This window comes from Palaemon carinicauda, chromosome 2, assembly GCF_036898095.1.
Source record: "Palaemon carinicauda isolate YSFRI2023 chromosome 2, ASM3689809v2, whole genome shotgun sequence".
Classification (NCBI taxonomy): domain Eukaryota; kingdom Metazoa; phylum Arthropoda; class Malacostraca; order Decapoda; family Palaemonidae; genus Palaemon; species Palaemon carinicauda.
This window is the reverse complement of record NC_090726.1, coordinates 147406753-147431752: the sequence shown is the minus strand read 5'-3', so window position 1 is coordinate 147431752 and position 25000 is coordinate 147406753. Positions and strand designations below refer to the sequence as shown.

General features: G+C 34.5%; 2 protein-coding genes and 1 non-coding gene across 6 annotated transcripts in view; all 3 read right to left on the bottom strand.

The window, feature by feature from the left end:
• The window catches only part of Btk (tyrosine-protein kinase Btk29A), a 739841-nt gene that overhangs the window by 502436 nt on the left and 212405 nt on the right, over positions 1-25000 (bottom strand). The window lies entirely within an intron of this gene.
• LOC137614574 (uncharacterized) lies at positions 19273-23214 on the bottom strand. The gene is made up of 2 exons (XM_068344305.1): positions 23126-23214; positions 19273-20758 (listed from the first exon to the last, which is right to left on the bottom strand). The coding sequence occupies exon 2, from the start codon at positions 20287-20289 to the stop codon at positions 19273-19275; it is 1017 nt and encodes a 338-aa protein (XP_068200406.1). The 5' UTR covers positions 20290-20758; positions 23126-23214.
• Positions 22534-22606, bottom strand: TRNAT-UGU (transfer RNA threonine (anticodon UGU)). Its single transcript has one exon. It is a non-coding gene; the product is annotated as a tRNA-Thr (tRNA).

The window sequence follows — 25000 nt, the reverse complement described above, 5'->3', positions numbered from 1 at the left end:
CGAGAATCACACGGGCTTCTTACACTGGCTGTCATCCAGATGACGTAACCGGATGATCTCAATCATATTTTGCATGTGCAAAAGCAGAGTGCATGTAAAATTGTATTCTTTTATAAGACAGGACTACTGGATGTAGTTTATGTATAAGTACATATGTATGTATTTATACAAGGAACCATTCAAATTCAAAGATCGAGATCAAATCATATCTATTTGTAAGGTGTTTGATTTATACATACATATATATATATATATATATATAAATGTATATATATGTATATATATATATATACACACACATATATATATATATATATATACACACACATATATATATATATATATAATGATATTTCCAATCCAAAAACTACACGCATGACAGTGCACTACAGACATTATAACGTGATTAGAATAGAGAGTAAAATGCTATGCTCCATTTCCATCTCTAGTCAACGAATGGCTGGATGCTATGATCTAGTTGTTTAACCGTAAGCAGAATTATATGTCCATATTTCTAACAATCAACCAATTCAATTTCCATAGGCAGACAAGTTAGTCAAACCCAGGCTTCACAATTATAAAGAAAAATACTAAGGAAGGAAGAAAAAGTTGGGTTGAACCTAGGAGGAAGTGAGACCCACCTCTTTAAACATGAAGACTTTACGGATCATGAAAGATTAGATGGAGAAAATTACACACACTGGCTGTGGAAGAAAAGCTATTTGTGATAAAATATATTCAACTTATAAAACTAACAAATACGGAGTTTAAAAGTCATAATTTCAATTCCCGATGATCTAACTGATTGATTGACATTGTTGTATAATAAGTTTTCGTAGTTCTTTAGAAGGCAAAGGTCCATATAATTACAATAGAATCGTTTAATAATTATTGAAAACCATGAGACAGGGATCATTCCCATTGTAACCTCGAATATTCTGAAATTAAATAAATGTAACTAGAGTCAAACAATTTGGAATTCGATCTTTGATGACATAAACATTAGTGAATAAAAAAAATGACTTAACAATTAACATAGCATTACGGTAGTAGGTTGGCCAGGGCACCAGCCACCCATTGAGATACTACCGCTAGAGAGTTATGGGGTCTTTTGACTGGCCAGATGGTACTACAATGGATCCTTCTCTCTGGTTACGATTCCCTTTCCCTTTGCCTACACACATCCACACTGAATAGTCTGGCCTATTCTTTACATATTCTCCTCTGCCTCGTACACCTGATAACACAGATTACCAAACAATTCTTCTTCACTCAAGGGGTTACTGTACTAATTGTTCAGTGGCCACTTTCCTCTTGGTAAGGGTAGAAGAGACTCTTTAGCTATGGTAAGCAGCTCTTCTAAGAGAGAGACACTCCAAAATCAAACCTTTGTTCTCTAGTCTTCGGCAGTGCCATAGCCTCTGTACCATGGTCTTCCACTGTCTTGGGTTAGAGTTCTCTTTCTTGAAGGTACACTCGAGCACACTATTCTATCTTATTTCTCTTCCTCTTGTTTTGTTAAAGTTTTTAAAGTTTATATAGGAGATATTTACTTTCTTGTTACTCTTCTTAAAATATTCTATTTCCCTTTTTTCCTTTCCTCACTGGGCTATTTTCCCTGTTGGAGCCTCTGAGCTTATAGCATTCTGCTTTTCCAACTAGGGTTGTAGCTTAGCTAATAATAATAATAATAATAATAATAATAATAATAATAATAATAATTAGGATAACCACATAAATAAATGAAATCAAAGTACCTGAATAGTTACGAAAACTGATTCTTGAGCGCAAAATGTAGCCGTCCTATTCAAATAGTATAATAACCTTTTAATTATAGCCTTGCATTAACTAAACAAAATAATATTAAGCAATCAGTATCTTAATTGCAGTAGAACCTACGTCTTGGAATGCGCTTTAATACTTCCTGGAATTAATTGGAAAGAAAGCTCTTCGTTGCAGAAACCTAAAGTCTAAAACCCGGAATCATATCATGAGACAAAAATAAAAAAGACGAGGAAAGTACCAGCGGATGCCTTTCGCTAATATAAACTTTAGCGTATAACACAGATGACCGGGATATAAATACAGCATAAGCAGGTCGTAGAAACCTTTCAGCCTTGATTAGGAAGGAGGAGAGTTCATCGTCCTTCGCAAACACCCATCTTTACACAAGGAAAGCGCATCGTTATTCTTCCTCTCAGAATCGCAGATCCAAACTAGGCGGTGCCTCTGGGAACGATGCGCGCGACAACCCATTTTAAAGAGGGGGTTCTGCTTCTACGCTTCCGCAAAGTGTGGCTGTATCATATCTGTTCTACGATATACTATGCAAAAAATCACTATTTTACAGCTAATATCGAGCATTTTTTTTTCAAGAAAAATACGTCATATCCAAAATTACCTCTCACACACACACACACACACACACATATATATATATATATATATATACTGTGTATGAATACGACGTATTTTAGTGACAAGTAGTCATATACATATAAATGTATGTTTGTATGTATGTATGTGTGAGTATGAGTCCGCGTACGATATGTATTTTCGTGACTAGGTTTCATCTGTAGTCCAGCTTTGACCTTTCCATCGGGTTTTCTTGTTTTCCTTCTTTCCTTATTTCTGAACATCTCTCTTTGCAAACAGTACTAAGCTTTAATAGCAATTTCATTTTATAGTACATGCACTCTATCACAAAAGTATTGTTATCACCTCCGCCAACGAAGTTGGAAGGAGGTTATGTTTTACCCCTTGTATGTGTGTTTGTTTGTGAACAGCTTCCTGGGCACAATTTGAATCTTAGAGTAATGAAACTTGCAGGGATTAACGCTTATGTAAAAAGCTGGAAATTATTACATTTTGAAAGGTCAAGGTCACGATCAAGCAAAATATCCCATTCACGTAATCAGCCATAAGTTTGGCCATCGTTGTCACAGACTTCAAACTTGTATGAAAATTCACGCCAATTAATACATATTATGGTCGAGTCCAAGGTCAAGGACAAATTCTGGTCATCAACCATACAGTAACAGCCACAATTTTAATCTTAATGAAACTTGCTGCGATTTTAAACTGTTATGTAAAGAGCTGGAAATGATTAATTTTTGGAAGTCAAAGGTCAAGGCGGAGGTTTGCACTCTACGAGTGCTTCAGTCTAGTTTGTGCTGTTTCCCACGAAACACAAATCCCAAAAGTTAAATTCACATTTACATAAAATGTTACGAGAGAGAGAGAGAGAGAGAGAGAGAGAGAGAGAGAGACTTTTGCACGGAATTTCTAGTCATGAGAGCAAAGTGTTTTATAGTTACATGTAATAAATATCGGTCCAGAAGACTGACATCGAATATCATTTAAATTACCGAGAATATTTTTTATCAATAAATTAATTTAAAGATTTTGAAATACAAATTAGAAGAAAAGTAATTATAAAAGCCTTTGAATGTATGTTGACCACTTGTTCATTCCGTAAACGACACATCACAAATGAGGTTAAACTTTCACCTATCCCCATGACTCTCTCTCTCTCTCTCTCTCTCTCTCTCTCTCTCGCTCCACAAGCAAGCAACTAATGACCAAAACCAACACAAAAGCAAAGAATTCCGAATGAACACCAAAGCCGACTACTAAATTCAGCTTCTTTTTCATTTTTGTTTATCTATTTTTTTCTGTAATTTGCTGGACTATGGTGTAACTCCACTAATGGCAATATTTCTTATTAATTTCTCATCGAACAAAACTAACAAACAAAAAAAAACACAAAACCTGTCCCCAAACCAATCCGTTCATTTGCAAACGGCCATTGAACTATCGTCATCCAACCAATCTAAAGAGATAAAGTTCGACACACTGGCAAACTCTCATCAGCAAGTGATGAATGGGATGCTCACCTATGACTGATTGGCGAGAAGCCAGTAACACGCTGGTGGCAGCTGTGGGATGTACTGTAACAGTATCAGATGTCTCTCGGTTACTAAGATACATCTGTCTAATACATGCATGATTTGGTTTGGCCTGTGTGCAGCACCATCAACTAAAGAATAAAATTCGTTCCTATGAAAAAAAAAAATATACCGAGTACAAAACTAAAGGAGAGATGTTGGGTTTAAATATGAACCTGTCCATACAACTATGGTCAAAAAATTAACATAATACACACATACATACATACATATATATACTGTATATATATATATATATATATACATATATACATATATATATATATATATACATATATATATATAAATATATATTAGAAAAACAGCATTAATTAAATGTCAAAATAACCCTTGAATCTGTTGTTGTTTTAGTACTAGTAATAGTAGTGCTGGTATCAATGAAAGGCAATGAATCAATGTAACTATTAACATATTGACATCAAAGAGGTCTCCGGCTACAAGGTATGCCCGGTAAAGAAGAGAAACGTGCCTGAGCTCATTACCGACAAGACGTTTCTTCTGCATTCTAAGAAACCCCGGGATGGGGCAGAGAGAGAGAGAGAGAGAGAGAGAGAGAGAGAAACTACTTCCTACCTGGAACCTTATAATGGGCACTCTCTGGAGGAGATTAATTCAATCTAGTACCAGCTCTTTTATTATTACTTTCATTACGGTACCCTTACCGTAAAAATTACAGTAATGTTAAAGAGGAAGTCAACAAAGCAAGTCCCAAGTCAATGATGTTACATAAACACCCTACCCAACTTCCATTCTTCCTATCCTCAAAAAATGAAACTAGAACCAAATTACCTTTATTATGCCTTTTAATATAGAGTTTGGGGGTAAAAAATTGCTGATCCTGGCCTGGAAGAAGGTAAGCATAAAAACGAAGTTCATTATGGGTAAACCATTTTTAATTTTTTACACAAAAATTAAACGAATCAAAACATTGTTATCATTACCATTATTAAAAATACCCATTTAAAGTAGTTCACGACAAAAAACTATTATTTTATTCTTGGATTGCTGCTCCTATAATTATCGTTACCATTACCAACAATTATAGAGGAACTCATTAAAAACCAATAAAACATGTAAATGCGCCATGTTGATTCCACTGAGAAGCACGAGTAGTCGTCAACGCGGGTCGTTCAGTGCAGCCAAAGACCTTGATGACTCTTCAACATGACGCGAACGTGTGCACTCGGCATTCGCAAATCGTTATCAATATTCATGTTAATTCCAGCATCCCCGCAGGGTGGACGGAGCGCTTGAATGTGTGTACTTCGGGACCAGGTTTGGGAGGAATTTCCCCGGAAGCCAGGAATGACTGGGCGCTTTCCTCAAGCTGTTCCTATCATGAATGGCTCAAAGCACTGTTTGACTTTGGGGAACACGCTGACATAAATCCCAAGTTGGGATTTACACATGACGTACACAAGATAAGAGAGAGAGAGAGAGAGAGAGAGAGAGAGAGAGAGAGAGAGAGAGAGCTCTATAATAGTATTAAAACACGATATAGGGTTTACAATAAAACCGAAAGCCAAAAATCACTTAGATTCTCTCTCTCTCTCTCTCTCTCTCTCTCTCTCTCTCTCTCAGTAATAAGGCAAAATTTGTATTGTAATTGATAGAAAATTTAAAAGATCAAGGAAACTGCTGTTACCACGGAAAAACGAAACATGCAATATGCGAGCAAAAAAAAGAAGAAAAAAAAAAACTTTAAAACCTAGCACAATTCCTGTTAAATTTGAAATACAATACTCCTTTAAAATTCTGAAACTTGTTATCGGAAGACTTTGGATTCCCATTAAATACTTTTGGAAAAGTTATAACAACAACATTGGAATAAGATTCTTCGTGCCATAAATGAGGTTAAAATTTGAATATCACTGTGAAATACGACATTGAATGGCGCTGTCCTTGGCCATTGCTCCATAGGTTACAACACTTAGATAAATAATGTTTTGGAGACAAACAAAGACCCATGCATAAAAACTTCTAAAAGAAAATTATAGTATAAAAATTCAATTGGGTAACTGGGTAAGCATCATCAGTAAAGAACCCTGAATAGTAAGTTGACGTAATTCGAATGATTCTCATAACATTCCTGTTTTAATTAGTCAGATAGGAATAAAACAGCAAAAATAGGTACAATAATACATTTACTATTGAATTAAATGTATACCATAGCAGCACTGTATCAAAATACAAAATTAACCAGCATTAACACAAATTCCAATCATAAATAACAACTATAACAACAATCACAGTACACCAAATTAGGGCAACACAAAATTGGACTAGCGTACATGGGTGTATTGTGTACCGAATGGCCAATACCACCCAGGCCAAGATCATCTGGAATCACGGTTGCAGAAAAGCTATTTCAAGCTTTATTTAATTCTAAAACTATTGATCCTGGCTTGCTTTATGTGTGTGTGAGTCGGCCGGGAGGTTTAAAGATGAAAATGAAAAAGTATACCTTCGTGACCTCGTATTTATTTCTTTGAGCGTGACATAGTATATTTATTGATAAAGCACACTTCAGGGCGAGCTCTGTGTCACGATAAAACACAGGTCTCCCGTCGCATTTACTGTAAAGAAATCGTCGATCATAACTTGACTAGTAGTATGTAATATACAAATGTAAGTCACGACTTAGCTGATATGAATTGCTAGAAGTCGGCAAATATATTACTGACTCTCAGAAGGTCATTCTGGTGACCATAACAACATAAAATGTTTACTGGAGGCATATTGTAAACATAATAGCCAAACAACCATATTTTAAACAACGATGGTTTAAATTCATATAACACTTAATGTAGTTAGCTGTAACCTTGAAAAAAAATAACCACAGTACAACAAGGGTTGACTTATCCGTTATTTATATAGTCATTTATGACAAAGTTTTACCTTGACAGTGGCACACTTAAACTACAAACAAGGTATTCATTGTTATCAAATTTCTTATGTTGCCAAGTTGTAAATTATATTAGTATTCGAGAAATCTGTTTTTAAGCAGACAAGAAACAGATTGAACTCCAATTTACATTCATTAAAATTTATGACGTCGCTCCGTGTGGATAATATGCTCTACTGTGACGTATGGCGTCAGTAATGGCCTTTATGATCGACATTTATTAGACTGAACCCTAGCTATTGATTATTAATATTACTACTGTTATTTATCCTACTACTACTACTACTACTATTATTATTATTATTATTACTATCCAAGCTACAACCCTAGTTGGAAAAGCAAGATGCTATAAGCCCAGGGGCTCCAACAGGGAAAAATAGCCCAGTGAGGAAAGGAAATAAGGAAATAAATAAATGAAGAGAACAAATTAACAATAAAGCATTCTAAAAACAGTAACAACGTCAAAACAGACATGTCATATATAAACTATTAACAGCATCAAAAACAAATATGTCATAAATAAACTATAAAAAGACTCATGTCCGCCTGGTCAACAAAAAAGCATTTGCTCCAACTTTGAACTTTTGAAGTTCTACTGATTCAACCACCCGATTAGGAAGATCATTCCACAACTTGGTAACAGCTGGAATAAAACTTCTGGAGTACTGCGTAGTATTGAGCCTCGTGATGGAGAAGGCCTGGCTATTAGAATTAACTGCCTGCCTAGTATTACGAACAGGATAGAATTGTCCAGGGAGATCTGAATGTAAAGGATGGTCAGAGTTATGAAAAATCTTATGCAACATGCATAATGAACTAATTAAACGACGGTGCCAGAGATTAATATCTAGATCAGGAATAAGAAATTTAATAGACCGTAAGTTTCTGTCCAACAAATTAAGATGAGAATCAGCAGCTGAAGACCAAACAGGAGAACAATACTCAAAACAAGGTAGAATGAAAGAATTAAAACACTTCTTCAGAATAGATTGATCACCGAAAATCTTGAAAGACTTTCTCAATAAGCCTATTTTTTGTGCAATTGAAGAAGACAGAGACCTTATATGTTTCTCAAAAGTAAATTTACTGTCGAGAATCACACCTAAAATTTTGAAAGAGTCATACATATTTAAAGAAACATTATCAATACTGAGATCCGGATGTTGAGGAGCCACCGTCCTTGATCTACTTACAATCATACTTTGAGTTTTGTTAGGATTCAACTTCATACCCCATAATTTGCACCATGCACTAATTCTAGCTAAATCTCTATTAAGGGATTCACCAACCCCAGATCTACATTCAGGGGATGGAATTGATGCAAAGAGAGTAGCATCATCAGCATATGCAACAAGTTTGTTTTCTAGGCCAAACCACATGTCATGTGTATATAGTATGAAAAGTAATGGGCCAAGAACACTACCCTGTGGAACACCGGATATCACGTTCCTATAATCACTATGGTGCCCATCAACAACAACTCTTTGAGATCTATTACTTAAAAAATTAATAATAATGCTAAGAAACAACCCACCCACTCCCAACTGTTTCAGTTTGAAAACAAGGGCCTCATGATCAACACTTTTACTACTACTACTACTACTACTAATAATAATAATAATGATAATAATAACAACAACAACAACAACAACAACAATAATAATAATAATGATAATAATAATAATAATAATAATTAAAAACCTATTTTCCATAAAATGAAAGGTGCAATGCCCAACTCCTCGCCAAAAGATAATTAACAACTTCATATAAAATCCCCGTACACACAAACAATACTTTCACTACAAATATGACCACTTGTAAAACGATATATCTTCTTTAGTAAAAAGAATCACATCATAAAATATAATCGGCCGACATTTAAAGCTTTCTACTGTTATGTATTTGGATATAACAAATAAATCAACGGTGGAAAGTAGAATAAATGTTATGTTCTTTTGTTTGCCAATGTAAACCGTCATCCAAAGGCAATATTCAAATATTGCACCATAGCAGTGGTTTACAAGTAATCTCTAAAGTATTGATTTGGTCTAAATTCTAATCCATAGCATTTTTTATCACCTATATACACTTTTATATATATATATATATATATATGTATGTATATATATATACATATATATATGTATATATATATATACATATATATATATGTATATATATATATATATATATATACATATATATATATATATATATATATCTATGCACAAACACTATACATGCTGATGGGCGAGAATGGGCTTGAGTATTAATTCTTTTGGTTTTTAGACAAAGCTACTTTTCAAAGAAGTTTTGTTTAACCGTTCAGAGATTGATTGATTGATTTAAAGTTTTCAGGCATCCTGACAACTGAGGTCATTGACGCCGGTAACATTTAATTTATGTATACAAAAATAAAATAAAATAAAAAATAAAAGAGTATTCAATTAAAATCATAAAAGTTGAATGTCATAAAAGTTAAATATTTTTCAGAAGACCTGCTTCTGAAATAAATCTAAAAATGCCACTTGCATGGTAGGACACATCATTTCCAAGAATCTTGGCAAGGATGAACCTGCCACCCTCACCTCGACCCTCAAACAAATATCTATTCCTTAAGTTGTTATAATTGGGGCATTCGGTCAACAAAGGCCTTACTGTTAGAGGTACTAAACAGTCGTCACAATACGGTTGGTGTTGGCCCTTCAGCAGAAACTCGTGTGTCAACCGAGTGTGACCAATACGGAGACGACAAAGAGACGTCTCCCATTTTCGGGGCATCATATTATACCTCCAAGGAGATATGTCATTTGTTACCTCTCGCATTTTATTCCCATCTAGGCTATCCCATTGCTGTTGCCATTTATTGCAAACCAATTTCTTGATATCAAGTAAGAAATCATGACAGGAACCGTTCAGAGATTATTCTAGAATTTTGCACCTTTGTTAACTAATTACATAGACTAGGGAACAGACTCATGTGATGTGGGATTGAGAAAACCAAGCTACTTTTACTCAATCCTAATGTCATCCAATATCTATCGTGTCTTTATATTACGTGCAGGAAGGGAGGTGGCTACTCCCTGAATAAACAGAGTAGCAATTAACGATTCCTCATTACGAATTCTCCCTTTCCTTGGCGACAGAACAAACATTGATTGTTATAATGGGGCGACTGTTTTTCTTTCAGACCGTAATGAATCGTAAAAGTTGCGCAACATGATTAAATGAATTGATGCGGGAGTAATAAAACACAAGGTTACATTTACAAAACCAAACACGTGATGATTAAAAAAATGTGCTGAAAATGTCTAACACAATATATGAACATTTTAAAACGCGAATTTTCAACTTTCTCTCTCTCTCTCTCTCTCTCTCTCTCTCTCTCTCTCTCTATATATATATATATATATACACACACACACACACACATATATATATATATATATATGAGGCGCAGCGCCAAATTGTTCAGCCTTGTGGTTTGTCATCAAGTTCTTCATGGTGGGATTGCTGTATTCACATGGGCATGTATAGCATGCATACTAGTGCCAACATACTAGAACAGAAATTCGTCTTTTGCTAAAACATCTACCATCATTTCCATCATGAACAACCTAATTCAAGAATTGTTTTCCCCGCATGAATTATTTCATATCTGATTGATCTCGTATCAAACGGCCATAACACCATCAATGAGTTAGGCACTCTGAAAGAAGGAACACATGCCACGAATATCAATCTTTTACACAAGGTGTTCTTGCAATTACTCCCTTACAGCCCATAAAAATACTATCAATCCCAATTACAAAATCCTTTCCAGGAACAAGACCTCATATCAATACACGCCATCCGATAATCCAAAAAATTCTCCATTCACTTTGGATCAGTAATGCTTACAGATATTTCGGTTCGTTGACTGTTGTTCTATCAATGGAATTTCTTCCAAATTCCAGTTTCCCAAAACTTGTACAACCTCCAACCTTCGTGTCTCAAAATGAAGCATTCAGTCAAACCTTTTGAACCCCTTGCAATATATAAAAAGTGGTTTAGGTTGCAATAGCAACTGCACGGCCAATTACTTCCGGAATGCAGGAGTAACAACTAAGCAGTACTCAAAATAGTAGACCAAAATCACGTGAGGGCAGTCATAATGTTAGAAAATTTCCGCAAGAGACCCTAGGCGAAAACTGGGTGAGGAAAATTAGCAAAGACCGTACGAGGAATATTATTTTACATGAGTTTTCAAAATGAATAAGAAACAGTTAAGTTGAACATGCAGGGCAAAAGAGTCATATGATAAAAACACAAAAATACACTCTTCCATTTGTTCGTCGCCGATTTATGGCCAATCAAAAACAGGTTAACACGTGCACTCTTGTATTTTCTGTTTCCTTTGACACGGATACAGGAACAAACGTCGTTCTCCGCATCATAAAAGTCATTGTGCCTAGATATTCAGACACTTAAGAAATACATTTCTTACTTTCTTTTATATGAACAAAATTAGAAGAACAACAGCAGTTTACACAAGTAACGTTATATCATGACTAACAAATAATATCTGAAGACTAGTGTCATGGAATAAACATTCTCTCTCTCTCTCTCTCTCTCTCTCTCTCTCTCTCTCTCTCTCTCTCAAAAAACGTAATTATTATGGTGAAAACTAGATTCAGCTAAAGCATATGGGAACAAAGGTGAAAATGTAATATCTCAATAAAAATTTAAATAACTACAATGCCAGAAATATGAGAATTAGAAAAATAATAACGCCATATGAAAAACTTATGACAGACAAACCACAAATTTAGTAGTCAAGAAAGCATTTGGAACATTATGATGATCATATCTCATATCACATCCCATTAGATTAACACCTTTCCTTGGCCGGACGGTGTTACAGAGAGACCATGAACCTAGAGAAATTGTATTCGTCAAAGACAAGCATAATCGTCAACGCTGACCACGAGTTAATTTCATGGTGGGGAACAACTGTTTGTCAATACTCTCAACATCCACATTATAACAGTGACCAAACAAGAAGGCCACTTATGTCTGTCTAAACTACAAGCATTAATAACTGTAATCATTAAACGGTAGTAATAAAAATAATTGAGCAATTATGTGGGGAATGTATAATCACTCCTATTTCGTCTAATACCCGCCAGGCGAAAATTGCTTGGATTAACATAAAATTAAATTTTCTTTTATATATGCGGGAATAAATGTTAGACTTATCACAGTGGTGTACCACTATTATGAAAATACGAGCCTACTTATTTTCTCGTCCATTTAATTGACTAAATCTAGAACTCTACATTCTACATATTTGTGAAAACTTTAATTACAAAAGATAAAAATAAACGGATTCGAGATTGTTTTCTCAACATAACTTACCGACAGTAGACTCTCCCTCTTACTAGCCGTACACACACACACTCTCTCTCTCTCTCTCTCTCTCTCTCTCTCTCTCTCTCGTGCACGCATATACACCAACTAATTATAAATATGATTCGCAAATACTACATCTTCTAACCCAACGAAACCCCGGATTTGAAAGAAAGGTCAAGTGCAATAACCTATCATTACAATATATTACAACAATCCAACTTACTGAAAGCTTCAGGATCGATTCTTATACTGTAATACAAACAGTGTCGTAAATCCCGCGGAATACTGACTTCACGACGGGCATTCTTTGCCAATGCAACATGACAAACGGTGTCTGCAACATGTAAGACCCACTCTCACGATGGCGAACATAGGCGTTAATTTACATATATTTTTTTCTTTCCACTTAATAAAAAGCTGAATATAATAATATCTGATCATGCCAAACCACGAGGATGAATGTGGAAGTTACTGCTATATTATTTTTCTTTTGTCCGGAGTAATTCCTTTCTCCTTGCACTTTTTCTATATCCCTTCACCGTCACCATATTCCTCTCCGTCTCTTTAAGAATTCGTTCTTGGTCTTTCCCTTCCCAGTCATTAATTTTGCGTTGATAGAAATCACAATTAAGAGTAGCGCCATAAAAAAGAGGTCTTTCAAATTTTTTCCCCAATCTTCGCGATTCTACACACTACACTTTCTCTGGAACTCCATTGTCATTCATTCGTTTCATGAACAAATCAAACATTTTAAATTTGGCCGGTAATAAAAAAAATCACCCAATTAATGTATAAGAATATAGGCTATATATATATATATATATATACAGTATATATATATATATATATACAGTATATATATATATATATATACAGTATATATATATATATATATATACTTCTTCGAAAAGTCTGACAAAAAGAACAACGTACAACATGGAAAATCACTAGATGCAAATCCAACAGCACCTACGTTCTGTAAGAACTGGTATGCTTTATTAGTATATTTGACGGATCTTGATCGTCCTGTAAATTGGAAAGAAGTAAACGCTATATTCTAATTGGGGCAGTGTTTTTAATTCAATCCAAGGACAACTTTATACTCTCTCTCTCTCTCTCTCTCTCTCTCTCTCTCTCTCTCTATATATATATATATATATATATACACATATATATGTGTGTGTGTAACAATTGAAATTCTTATTCAGCTTTGTTTGTTTTTTAGGATTATCTTCCTCATCTCTACATTATCAAATGCGTGGTTCTAGTATTTGATCTAATTGATATGGAAGAGCCAAGATTATATCCTTATATATAACACATTCTTTGAAAATTAGCAATCTGGTGGTTCTTTTTTCTTTACTTTTCTCTTTTTTAACTATTTCTATACGGAGTCATATTTATCCATAAGAGGCATCTATAAACATGAAACCTTTTGCATTTTATTAATCTGAGGTATTCGCTATACAAACATCACCTGGAACTTTGTCAATTTTATGAGCGAAACCCTGGACAAAATTTGAGATCAGGCCTTTGGATACTGAAAGACATAGTCATCCTCCCTTGATAATTAGAGAATGTAGGAAGGGTAATGTTATGCAATCGACACAAAAATGACAAGCGGAGTAAAGGTAAATATTCGCATATACGGTTTTTTCTTTAATCTTGTAAAATTGCCAATGAAAAAAGACAGACCGTAAGTTAAAACTAACAGCTACAATAGTACGATAATACCTAGTTCTCATTTGTACAAATTCGTAGAGATTTTAAAATACGAAGAAATAATGTAATTATTGGAAGTTAATTCCCCTCTAGCGAGATAAAATGCTTCCAAATGCCATATTGGCTTATTTCTTGAAGTGAGCAACGGTTATGTTATATATATACATATATATATATATATATATATATATAGGAACGGTCATGTACTATTTCCCATAGTATACGAACTAATTATAATATAAATTCATTTAATCAGATCTTTGCCAAAGATGTACACACCACTGTGAAAATTGCCCACTTAATCTTGAACTGTTACCCATAGATATATTTTCTTTGGTTTAATATCAACTTTTAATTTTATGTTAAAGTGATTTATAGGAAATATGTTTAATGATTTTAATTGATATATATGCTGTGGAACTATTATAAATCCTGTAATTTCATGGACTACATTGTATATAAAATAATGTAAATATCCCGATTGTATTATAGATTAATGTTAATATGTAATCATATTTATTGTAATTTTTTTAATGTAGAATTTGTTGTCTATAAAAATCTATCTATCTATCTATCTATCTACGTAAGGCCTAAAGTGGTTATAAGCGGTGCAACTTGGAACAAAATACCTTGGAAGAGCCAGTGTTTGGGATACAATCATTGTGTATCCAAAAAAAAAGAGTAATGTATAGTAAAGGGTTGTGAACACTTTCGTTATTGTCTGTGTCTTATTAATAACAGATTACCTTCTTCAGGGAACTATGGGAACCACATTTCTCATCCCTGTCGGATGTCGGGAAAAAGTTAGTATTGACGCTGTACGCTGTTTTGTTTAGTATTTGTACAATAGAATCATAGACTGATATAGCAAAAAGAAGTTGATATATATATATATATATATATAGTATATACATATAAAATTCACACATCATAATATTACTTATATGCCACACATAGACATAATATATACTGTGTATATATATATATATATATATATGCACATAATAAATTTACATTTTGCAAGAATATTCGTGGTTGATGCAAGATTAAAACTCCCAACAAAAGCTGCATAAAAAGGAGCATTCTCTCGACTGGGAATACCACGAGTCACGCCAAAACAGAGAGCTCAGAGAAAAATCAAACATGAAAGCGATGGAGCAATGATAATCCCAATAATAAAAATGACACAGTGTCTATAATGCAATGATTCACAGTGATTCAACAAATAGCTGCTGATGCATAAGATGCCTCTCGCTGGCGTAGGCAAACGTTAGATCAAACTGATCTCCGCCCAAAAGCTATATGGATGTTCCAGGGCTCTTCGCTTGAAAGTTTTGTGTTGATATTTCGGCGGCTGCTCTGCTCCTGAGGGTTTGCATGCAGTCACATCCAGCTCGGGATTTATGTGGCCAAGACTTAGCATTGCAAACTTTGGACATAAAACCATTCGGTGTAATGATCAAAGTAAGGTAATAACTCGTTTTCACGGTATCTTTCAGAACTTTTGGTCGTTTAAGATATATACATAACAGAGACGGCAATTTCGATTTACTGAAAATCCTTTCCTTTTATTGAGAGGTTTAAAAATAAAAACTCTCAAAAGCTATCTCTTCTTTAAAAATCTTTCTCTTTCATAATAATGTATATAGTGTACATACTTTAAACACACACACACACATATATATATATATATATATTTATATATATACAGATATATTATATATATACACACACGCACATATATATATATATATATATACTGTATATGCCACATAAATTTCTTGTGTATAGAGATTCCACAGCCATAGCCACTATATGTTCAAGTAGAAGATTCATTAACAGTGCTTAGAGCCTACAATAAACTGAGTCACTACCTATCCTCTATCTTGCACGCACACCAGAGCGGCCTCAATATGAAGTATATACATTATAAATGTATGAGGCAATAAATACAAGGGTGGAAAAGTCTTAAATATTAGGAGCTTTTTAATTACACATCTGCGTCGGAGAATGTACGAATTTTAGAAAGTAAAGAAAGAGCAGCTTTCTTCTTGATACTGGGACTCTCTCTTGATGACGAAACTGAATTCATAAATAAATCAATTCTAACAAATGCCAATCATTGGAACCAGACATGAATAATCCTTATGTCTCACATTAAAAAGGATTTTATTGTTCACGGACACGTGTACAGGTCTATTTGAATGTAGAACTGGAGTTTGGAAGACTGGTAAAATAAGAAAATGATGAAAACAAAAATCAACAAGCAATACTCTTCAAAAACACCAAAAAGCAACGGTTGTCTTTGCATTAAAAGTAAAAGAGAAAATAAATATATCCTCAGTATTCGTGCGTATGCGGAGTGCACGCATTACGGTTTACAAATGCCCAATGGACTTTTCTCCTTTTAACAAATTTAATTATTCAAGACCAGTCTTCTGCAAGACCTCACATCGAGCCAGGCTCATTGAATATCTCGAAGGTCTTACATGAATGATTAAACGACATACATTATATCATAATTAGTGAACCCGATACGTCAAAAATGACGTCTAAATATTTAAATAGACATGCATATACAGATTCAACCCTTACCACCCTACCCCATTCCTAACGACAACACGGCAGTTTCGGCTATTTGTGGGAGATCATGGGTTCGAATGTACCTCTTGGGGTACCCCCCTCTCATCAGGGTAATACTACTAATCAATCTCTCCCTGTCTAAGGGACGGGGAAAGACAGAGTAGTCGTACGTTTGGCAAGGGCACTCAGCGTGATAAGAAAAAAAAAAAAAAAATATATATATATATATATATATATATATATATATGGTTATATCCAGACACTTGCTCTTTATTATACTGCATAAGGGGAATAAGTGCGACCGAAACTTAGCCGTTAAGTCTTCCTAATTATATGGCTGCTTAATCCTTCAAATAACGACGTCCATGGCTATGACCTTGACGCCATTCATAATAGAGTTAGGTAAATGAAGAGGTAAAATTATGAAGTTTTCACACGAAAATACACAATAATGATATATATAAAAACAATAACTCTCATACAAACTGCATGATTGGGGCAAGACTAATGCGTTCGACCTTGATGTCTCTCCCTAGTACTATACCATCCACATGAAATCCAAAAGAATGAAGCTTTCTTTTCATAATTGACAGACTTCGTTGTCAAACAGGACTAACAATGGGTAGAACTTTTCAAGCTTTCCCAATGGCTCATAGAGAACCGTTTCACTTATTTACCCCGGGAAAATAACTTGCATTTCCTCTCTTCAATTAATAAAAGATAAAAATAGATTTTAACGGGAAAAAACTTACATTTTTTTCGCTCTTCAATTTCCCATAGACAAAAATAGCTTTCATAATTCACATTAACCAATTATTACCATAGAGTACCAGTGAGCTTTTCATAAATAACAATCAATATGTAAATATATACAACAATCAATATAATAACAATCAATATGTAAATATATATAACAATCAATATAATAACAATCAATATGTAAATATATATAACAATCAATATAATAACAATCAATATGTAAATATATATAACAATCAATATGAAAAATATATAATATAATTAGCAGGGCAAGAAAAAAATATTCTTAAATACAAAAATTCGAAAGTAATGAAAAAAGTATTTATTCATAAAACATAAGCCAAAATTATTAATTTCATTAAGTAGTTTAACTAAATGGATTAAACTTTCGTTAGCAAAAACAGATATAAAGACTTACCATAATAATATGACTTTTATTTAGTGATTTCCCAAAATACAAACGAATATAATTTATCTAATACTACTTCAATTAAAAATAAATGGGATAAAATAATGTACTTCTAAAAGGTTAACAAAAGTGCTACGGCAAATAAACCACCAATCAAAAACTAAAGCAAAAAAATAACCCCAAAGAATATTTCACCAATTAGCCCCCATTAATTTTCGTGGGACGAATCAAAATAATTATCAAGCAAGTTAGGAAACAAATAGCACGTGATGGTAAAGGGTCGGAGGCCATGGCCAAGGCCAAAGAACAATAGCTTAATATAAAAAGAGGATTTCTTATCGCTATGTAATATTAGGATTTGCGTTCAAATAAGACACCTGACTGTCCTCGGTAGTGAAAATCGTCGCTACGGGGTTGTTTCTTTCGATGTCATGGTATAAATCCTTAAAAACCTGAAGTTTATATCTTTATTGTTTCTAAACTCAATTGTGCATTTGCAGGTATCTTCATTAGATAATGTTACCTCATAGAAAAGAAATTTTAAGGTTTCAATTTCATTTTAGGCATATCTTACAAAACGACACATTGTTATGATTGGTATCGATAGGAATTTATTTTTAATAACACCAAGACAGATATCCTCAATATGTCCTTAATGGTTATAAATCTGTGCATTTTCAAACATTTATCTTAATAAGATTTTATCATTTATTGTTATGTCGATTAAAAAAACATGAAATGTATGTTGCAATTTAAAATACAGCAAAAAACCATATGGAAAGTTAAATCATATACCTTAATCTTTATTATAGGATTTTCAAACTGAAATAGTGACGTCAAAGTTTCAACTTACGAAAGAATTTTTTATTCCTTTCCTCAACTGCAAGAAAAAGGCTTTAGGTTAATCAACCTTAAATCTCGGATATGCAGCCTGTTCATTCCTCTCTCTTTCCCTACATATCTTCAAAAATTTAAATGATATACATATGAAAAATCTAAAATTCACTATTTTGAAAAAAAGTACTGCAATAAAACCATAGAAACATGCATATACGCGTTGCATTTCTCCTTTCGACAACACCTTCCACTTGTTCTCAAGTTTGTTAAAAGTAAACCACAACCGCATAACCATAGTGCTTCTTTAGCAAATTGGTCGGCCGCTCGTTTACACTGGGCTGATTTAAAGTAATATTCAGTAATAAACACTTTAAACGCTCGAAATGGCTCTAAACATAAATATTAGGAATCCTGAGTGATACAAATAAAAGAAAATACCATCTTGCAAAAATATAAATTCAATTAAGAATGGAAATTAATTGGTCTTAGTGATACAATCATCATCACTTAGCATTTGAAGGCCAAAGGTATTAACGAGGGTGAGTCGAATAAAGTTTCTTATAAAACTAGGAGGGACGATAATAATTTTCCTTTTCCTTAGAAGGTAATACTTTTTGCTTTACAAATAAGGAAATATATTCTTCGCATACTGCAAAACAAGTAAACTATAATTCTATATATCATGAGTAATATACATACTAATAATACTTACAAGAACAGGCGACCTTCAACATTGCCTTGTAAAACCGAGCAATGAGAATGCCCACGCTACAAGGGTTCTGACACAAGCACCCACAGCAGTTTCTGGGAGGCTCTCTTGGCCGCCACCTCGGATGATTCCTCGCAGGGAGTGGAGGTAAAGAAGGTGGCAAAGGCGGTGGCACCATTGGGGCATACAACCTTGGCATGATACATCCGTTATCATTGGTAAACTCTTCGTCTAGTCCCCGTTCCAGGGACCCAACAGTCTGTTTGAGAGTCTCCGGTTGGTGCTGGATAAAGAATGGGTTCTGGTGAAGCTGGTTCTGGACCAGCTGGTTTTGGTGCACCGGCTGGTCACCAAAACATGGCACTAAGACTGGCTGCTGTTGCCGCTGGGCACGGCGCCCCATGACCCGTCCGACGGGTACGCCGCCGGAAGAAGAATAAGTATCAGCTGGTGCCACGCTGTAGCTTCGCCTTACTCTTCGAGTGCTGGGCGCCATGCTCACACTCCTCGATACCTTCCGGCAGTGAGTAGCGGGGATAATAGGGGGCGTGGACGGTGACAGGCCATGGATCATGTAGGATCCCCGGCTGAGAGCTGAAACGCAAGACGACGATCGAGACAGAGCCGTGCCCCTTCGCCCGCCATGCTGCATCAAGTTGAAGAAGGCTTCCGACCCTGAGGCAGCGCAGCTGTTGTTCCTAACGTGAACTGTCACGAGCGGAGGTTCTACTCTCTGACTATCATCCAAACCATGCGTCAGAGGGTCTAACGTGCCCCAGGTGGCCGGGGCTACAGTAGAAAATCTCCTTCGTATGGTGCCGCTAACGGCACGACATGTGATAGTGGCACTTCTAGTGGGTCTCTTGAAAGGTCGAGTAGGCAAGCGAGGAGTTTCAGGACCGAACTGCCAAGTGGTATTGGCAGTATCTCTGGACGACATGAGTGACACAGGGTGCATCACCCGAGATGCGCCCCAACCCATGGTGTCGCCAACATAGTCAGACATTGGTCACAGAATTAATAAGTCATCGGAAGCATAATTTATTAGACATAGAGGGCAGTAATATAAATGTCAGTGGTGAAGCTATTTACACATTGGTGAGATTTAACCTGATATAATCGAAAAAGTCAAGCAGACAAGGGTAACGAGAGTTTATTAAAAATCGGTGACACATTTATTCGCGCATAGTTTGCAGAACTAATGCCATCAGTGGCATGGAATAGACAACATACTCAAAAGTGGGTGGCATTCACTCAAAATCTTCACAAATGGGGAGCTGCATCATTCACCATAATCTAAATATTATCCAGTCTCCAGTCCATCACACACTAAGTTATCAGTGCGGATACGATACATGTTTCCCAAAACAGCACTCGCGTCTCCACAAACACTCTCTTTAATTTGTTTTCATTCTGATCACAACAGATGAAGTAATTGTATATCTGAACAAATCCCAATACGATATCTATGAAATCTATAAAAAATACAGCATTTAAAATGGGAGAGGAGAAAACAGGGTTAGGATTTAATTCCTCACTCGTTGTGTACACAAAAATACAAAAACATACAAAAGGAGAAAGCACCGTAATAAAAATTCCATTTAAAAATTAACGTCCAATTACAACAAATAAATCCAGTTGCCTCAAAATAACCAAATGAGTCGGTGTTTATTTCACCACAAATTACTAAATAAAACCCAGCATTACAAGATGAAAAAAAATACCGTATCCAAATTAGAACGTAGTAAAAACTCGATTACCTGGAATCCAGCGAATAGAGAAAAGCTATCTATTTTAAACATGGTACAAACATCAAACATTTCCCAGAAGAGAAGTATGTCAACACTGAACATTTTATCAAAGTTTTACAAAAATATTAATATTAACAACACAAACCTGGGACTAAATCAAGCAGCAAAACAAACCATCCCATATCCAATTCTTTGTTTATCAAACGCACAAAAAGACAGGGATACAAATTAGAATATCTCAAAAACTTACCGAAAAGATTAAAGAATAATAATAAAAAAAAATGTTGCATGATATCGTAATGCAAATCTCTGAGAATATTACAAAACCTTAGATTGTATCCAAAACAGAAAGGGTGGTATACAAATAGTGAATATGAATTATACTGCTTGATAAACATAACGCAAAAATATTATATAGCCTGGTTAATTTTCAACCAAATTTACAGTAATATATACAAGTTTATAAACGCATTTTATTCATAAAATGAACTAATAAATACGGGCTGGTATTAACTTATTCCATAAACATTAATTCCCTGAATATATTAAAGATGCATTATGCACTGACGTGAGATATATTAATATGAATAATAAATAAAGATTTATAAAACTTAAGTGGATATTTAAATATGGAGAAAAATACAAAAGTTAAAAGCGGTCAGAAATAGACTGCACGGGAATCAAATTTAAGGAAAATTACTAGAACATGAAATCCAATTCAAACTCTACATAAATTTAAAACAAAATATGAAATTTTTTCTAATTTTTAATATTCAAGAACCAAATATAAGACAAATTCTACGAAGCAAAAGAGCACTAAAAGCTGGTTCTATAAACCTAACTAAAATAGATATGATTGGTGTATCGTAAGATAGGAGGAAAACTTCAATTTCCAAAGCTCTACTTGATATCTAGATGAGTTTGTAATAGTGATCGGAATTTGGAAATCCCAGAACAATGAGCTAATACTCCACAGCAAATTTTAACAATCAATTTCACATCAAACATGGATGGTTATGTCCTCCGTGCACTTGAAAGCGATCATGGCAATTATGCTATTGTTGTCCCCCTTTTTTTCAAGAGCAAAGGTCAATTGGATGGGATCAGTGTTTGCAATGGTCCTCTGGATATTCTCAACCATGGACAAAATTCGTTACTTTAAATAGTATTTCAACTTTACAAATATTATAATCACAATTATAAAAAATATGACATGTAATGTACAATAACATAAATCTATAAAGCAAACCAAAACAAAAACAGTAAAACTAAATATTAGAAGAATAAATAAAGATACACGTTGCATTATGGATCAAAAACTTTTTTTTACACGATACAAATTCTCCCCTACACTTGAATAATCCCAATCTAAATCAAACTACAGAAGCTCTGGCCAAAGCATACACGATACACAATATTTATGAAAAATAATACATTTTCCCAACATGAATTAGTAGGTATCAGCACTACGGACACACTAGGGAGGGGAAGGAGTGTTGAGCCCAGCGTGGGGATCGAACCCACGACACAGAGAGGACAAGTCTCACGCTCTGACCACTGAGCTAGCCGGGCTGATTTTGTGATATGAAGTTAATAGAATCTGCCATATACACAAGCGGAGGAGCTATACGCCCTACACAGGCACTACGTGTATTGTTTGACACTTTGTTAGGTAGCATCACTCGACTCACGATGACACAAATAAGTTTAGCACTGAATGAACAGTCACAATATTATTTACAAAAATAAATAAGGGGCTTGATTAAGAGCGATGATCACAGATATTATATACATACATATATATATATATATATATATATATATATATATATATATATATATATATATATACAGTATATATATATATATATATATATATATATATACCTATATATGCATCACAAAAGCATTTTTGACCATAAATAAATACAATTGTTTCCAAAAGATAGTTTTTAACAAACACATAACTTTAATCCCACAACAAATCTTTCAAGACACACGATAAGAAAAGTTTCCCAACACATGCATCAGTATTCACTAAGCACAGAGTCCCATTAAAACACTGTAACATCCATTGCCCCTAATTCTCACTTGGGTATCACACACACACACACACAACTGACGGGTGGAATCAGACAGAGACAGAGCTCACGAACGCCGAACACCACCGCTAACTGTCCATCACTGGCACGCACAGACACCAACCCTGCTCACCTGGTACCTGCTACTTCGCTCCCTGTCAAATCTTCTTCCGACGAAAACATACGTATTGTTTCGCTCAATGCCGACAAGACGCAACAACCTCCGCTAAAACCCAACCTCCTCCCATGATCAATGGCATTATAATCCACGAAAGTTTCCATTACTTTTAGTATTGAATCGATAGTCTAGTGGTAAAATAATATCTAAAAGAATCTCGCTTGCATCAGAAGGAATCCAGCGGATGTTCAAGTTCCATGATGAAAAAGAATAATACCTGACATGAAAGTCACCGAGACAACGACCACGTGCGTTAATGAAGGTTGTACTACTCAGTACACCATGTTATACTCACAGATCAACTTCTTTTATATACTTATATATGCCATGTAAATACATAAATACGTTACCAAGAGTAGCCATACTTCTGAATAAATGGGTATTTAGTTGATAGTGTGTGTGTGTGTGTGTGTGTGTGTGTGTGTGTGTGTGTGTGTGTGTGTGTGTGTGTGTGTGTGATCTCCATAAAAGTATTTTTTTTAAAGTAACGTTAACTGGTCACAACTGCAAAAGTTATTTACTCCATCACAATAACTTTGAATACATACAAATAAACAAGCACAAATATGCATATTATAAATCTGGATACATGGACCACTGTTCATCTTGTTCAGCTTCATCCCCCAAATCAGTCTTTTATTCTAAAATAATATTAGATATCTGAGTTTAGAATAATTCCCGTATTTTTGCTAGATCTAATAATGTGTGCAAATATATACAGAGCACATACCAATCAATGCATGCATAACAAACTCAAAATGTCCTCATGCCATATCCAAATAACAGAAAGAGAACACCTTTATGAGCTTGTAACTCAACTCAACAATCAAATGATAGAAGGAAAAGCCAGCACGCAACGTGGCTTAAATAAGAAGATTCCGCATATATTTTCTATCACATGGAGTAAAAGCAAAATGAGTTATATAAAACTCCCTATATCATATCATAAATGTTAAAAAGTATATTTTCACAGGTAGCAAAACGAATTTGTTTCCCAAGAATCATTTTATGTAAATGCTTTTGCAGTGATCTACTGTATATGGCAAGTCCATTATATACAACAAGATGTAGTAATTAAGTAATGAAATCAAGTACAAAAAGTCTTTTCAATTTACTAAAAGAAAAGTATAATGCTAGGTAAGCCATTGTGGGTTAGTCATTCTTTCTCGTGCTTTGGTATAGAATAAAAGAAAAAAAATATATATGAGACACGTGTCAAAACTCTACGGCATTAGAACTCCTGTTTTTACTATACAAGGACGGAATGTAGGACAATCGCTGACGATTATCATTATTATTATTATTATTACTAGCCAAGCTACAACCATAGTGGAATAGCAAGATGCTCTAAGCCCAAGGGCACCAACAGGGAAAAATAACCCAGTAAGGAAAGGAAATTTGTTGGATTTAAGGAATATTGAGTAAAACAAACTCCCGAATTAGCTAACCACAAAAAACTTTGTATCACAAGGCCTTACAAAATTCCGCAATTAAACATTTACTTATATTTGAAAAATAATTTGGATTGTCCAAATAATGCGGTAATCTACGTAATGTCAAATTGATAAAATAAAATTTGGAAGGGCAGACTAATCTCTGAATGGCGCATTATCTTACAAGAAACACGAAATACAGAAGCACAGACAGAGCGAGAAACTATGTCATGAGCCCTTGGTAGCCTCTATACAATCATTACCGCATGATACG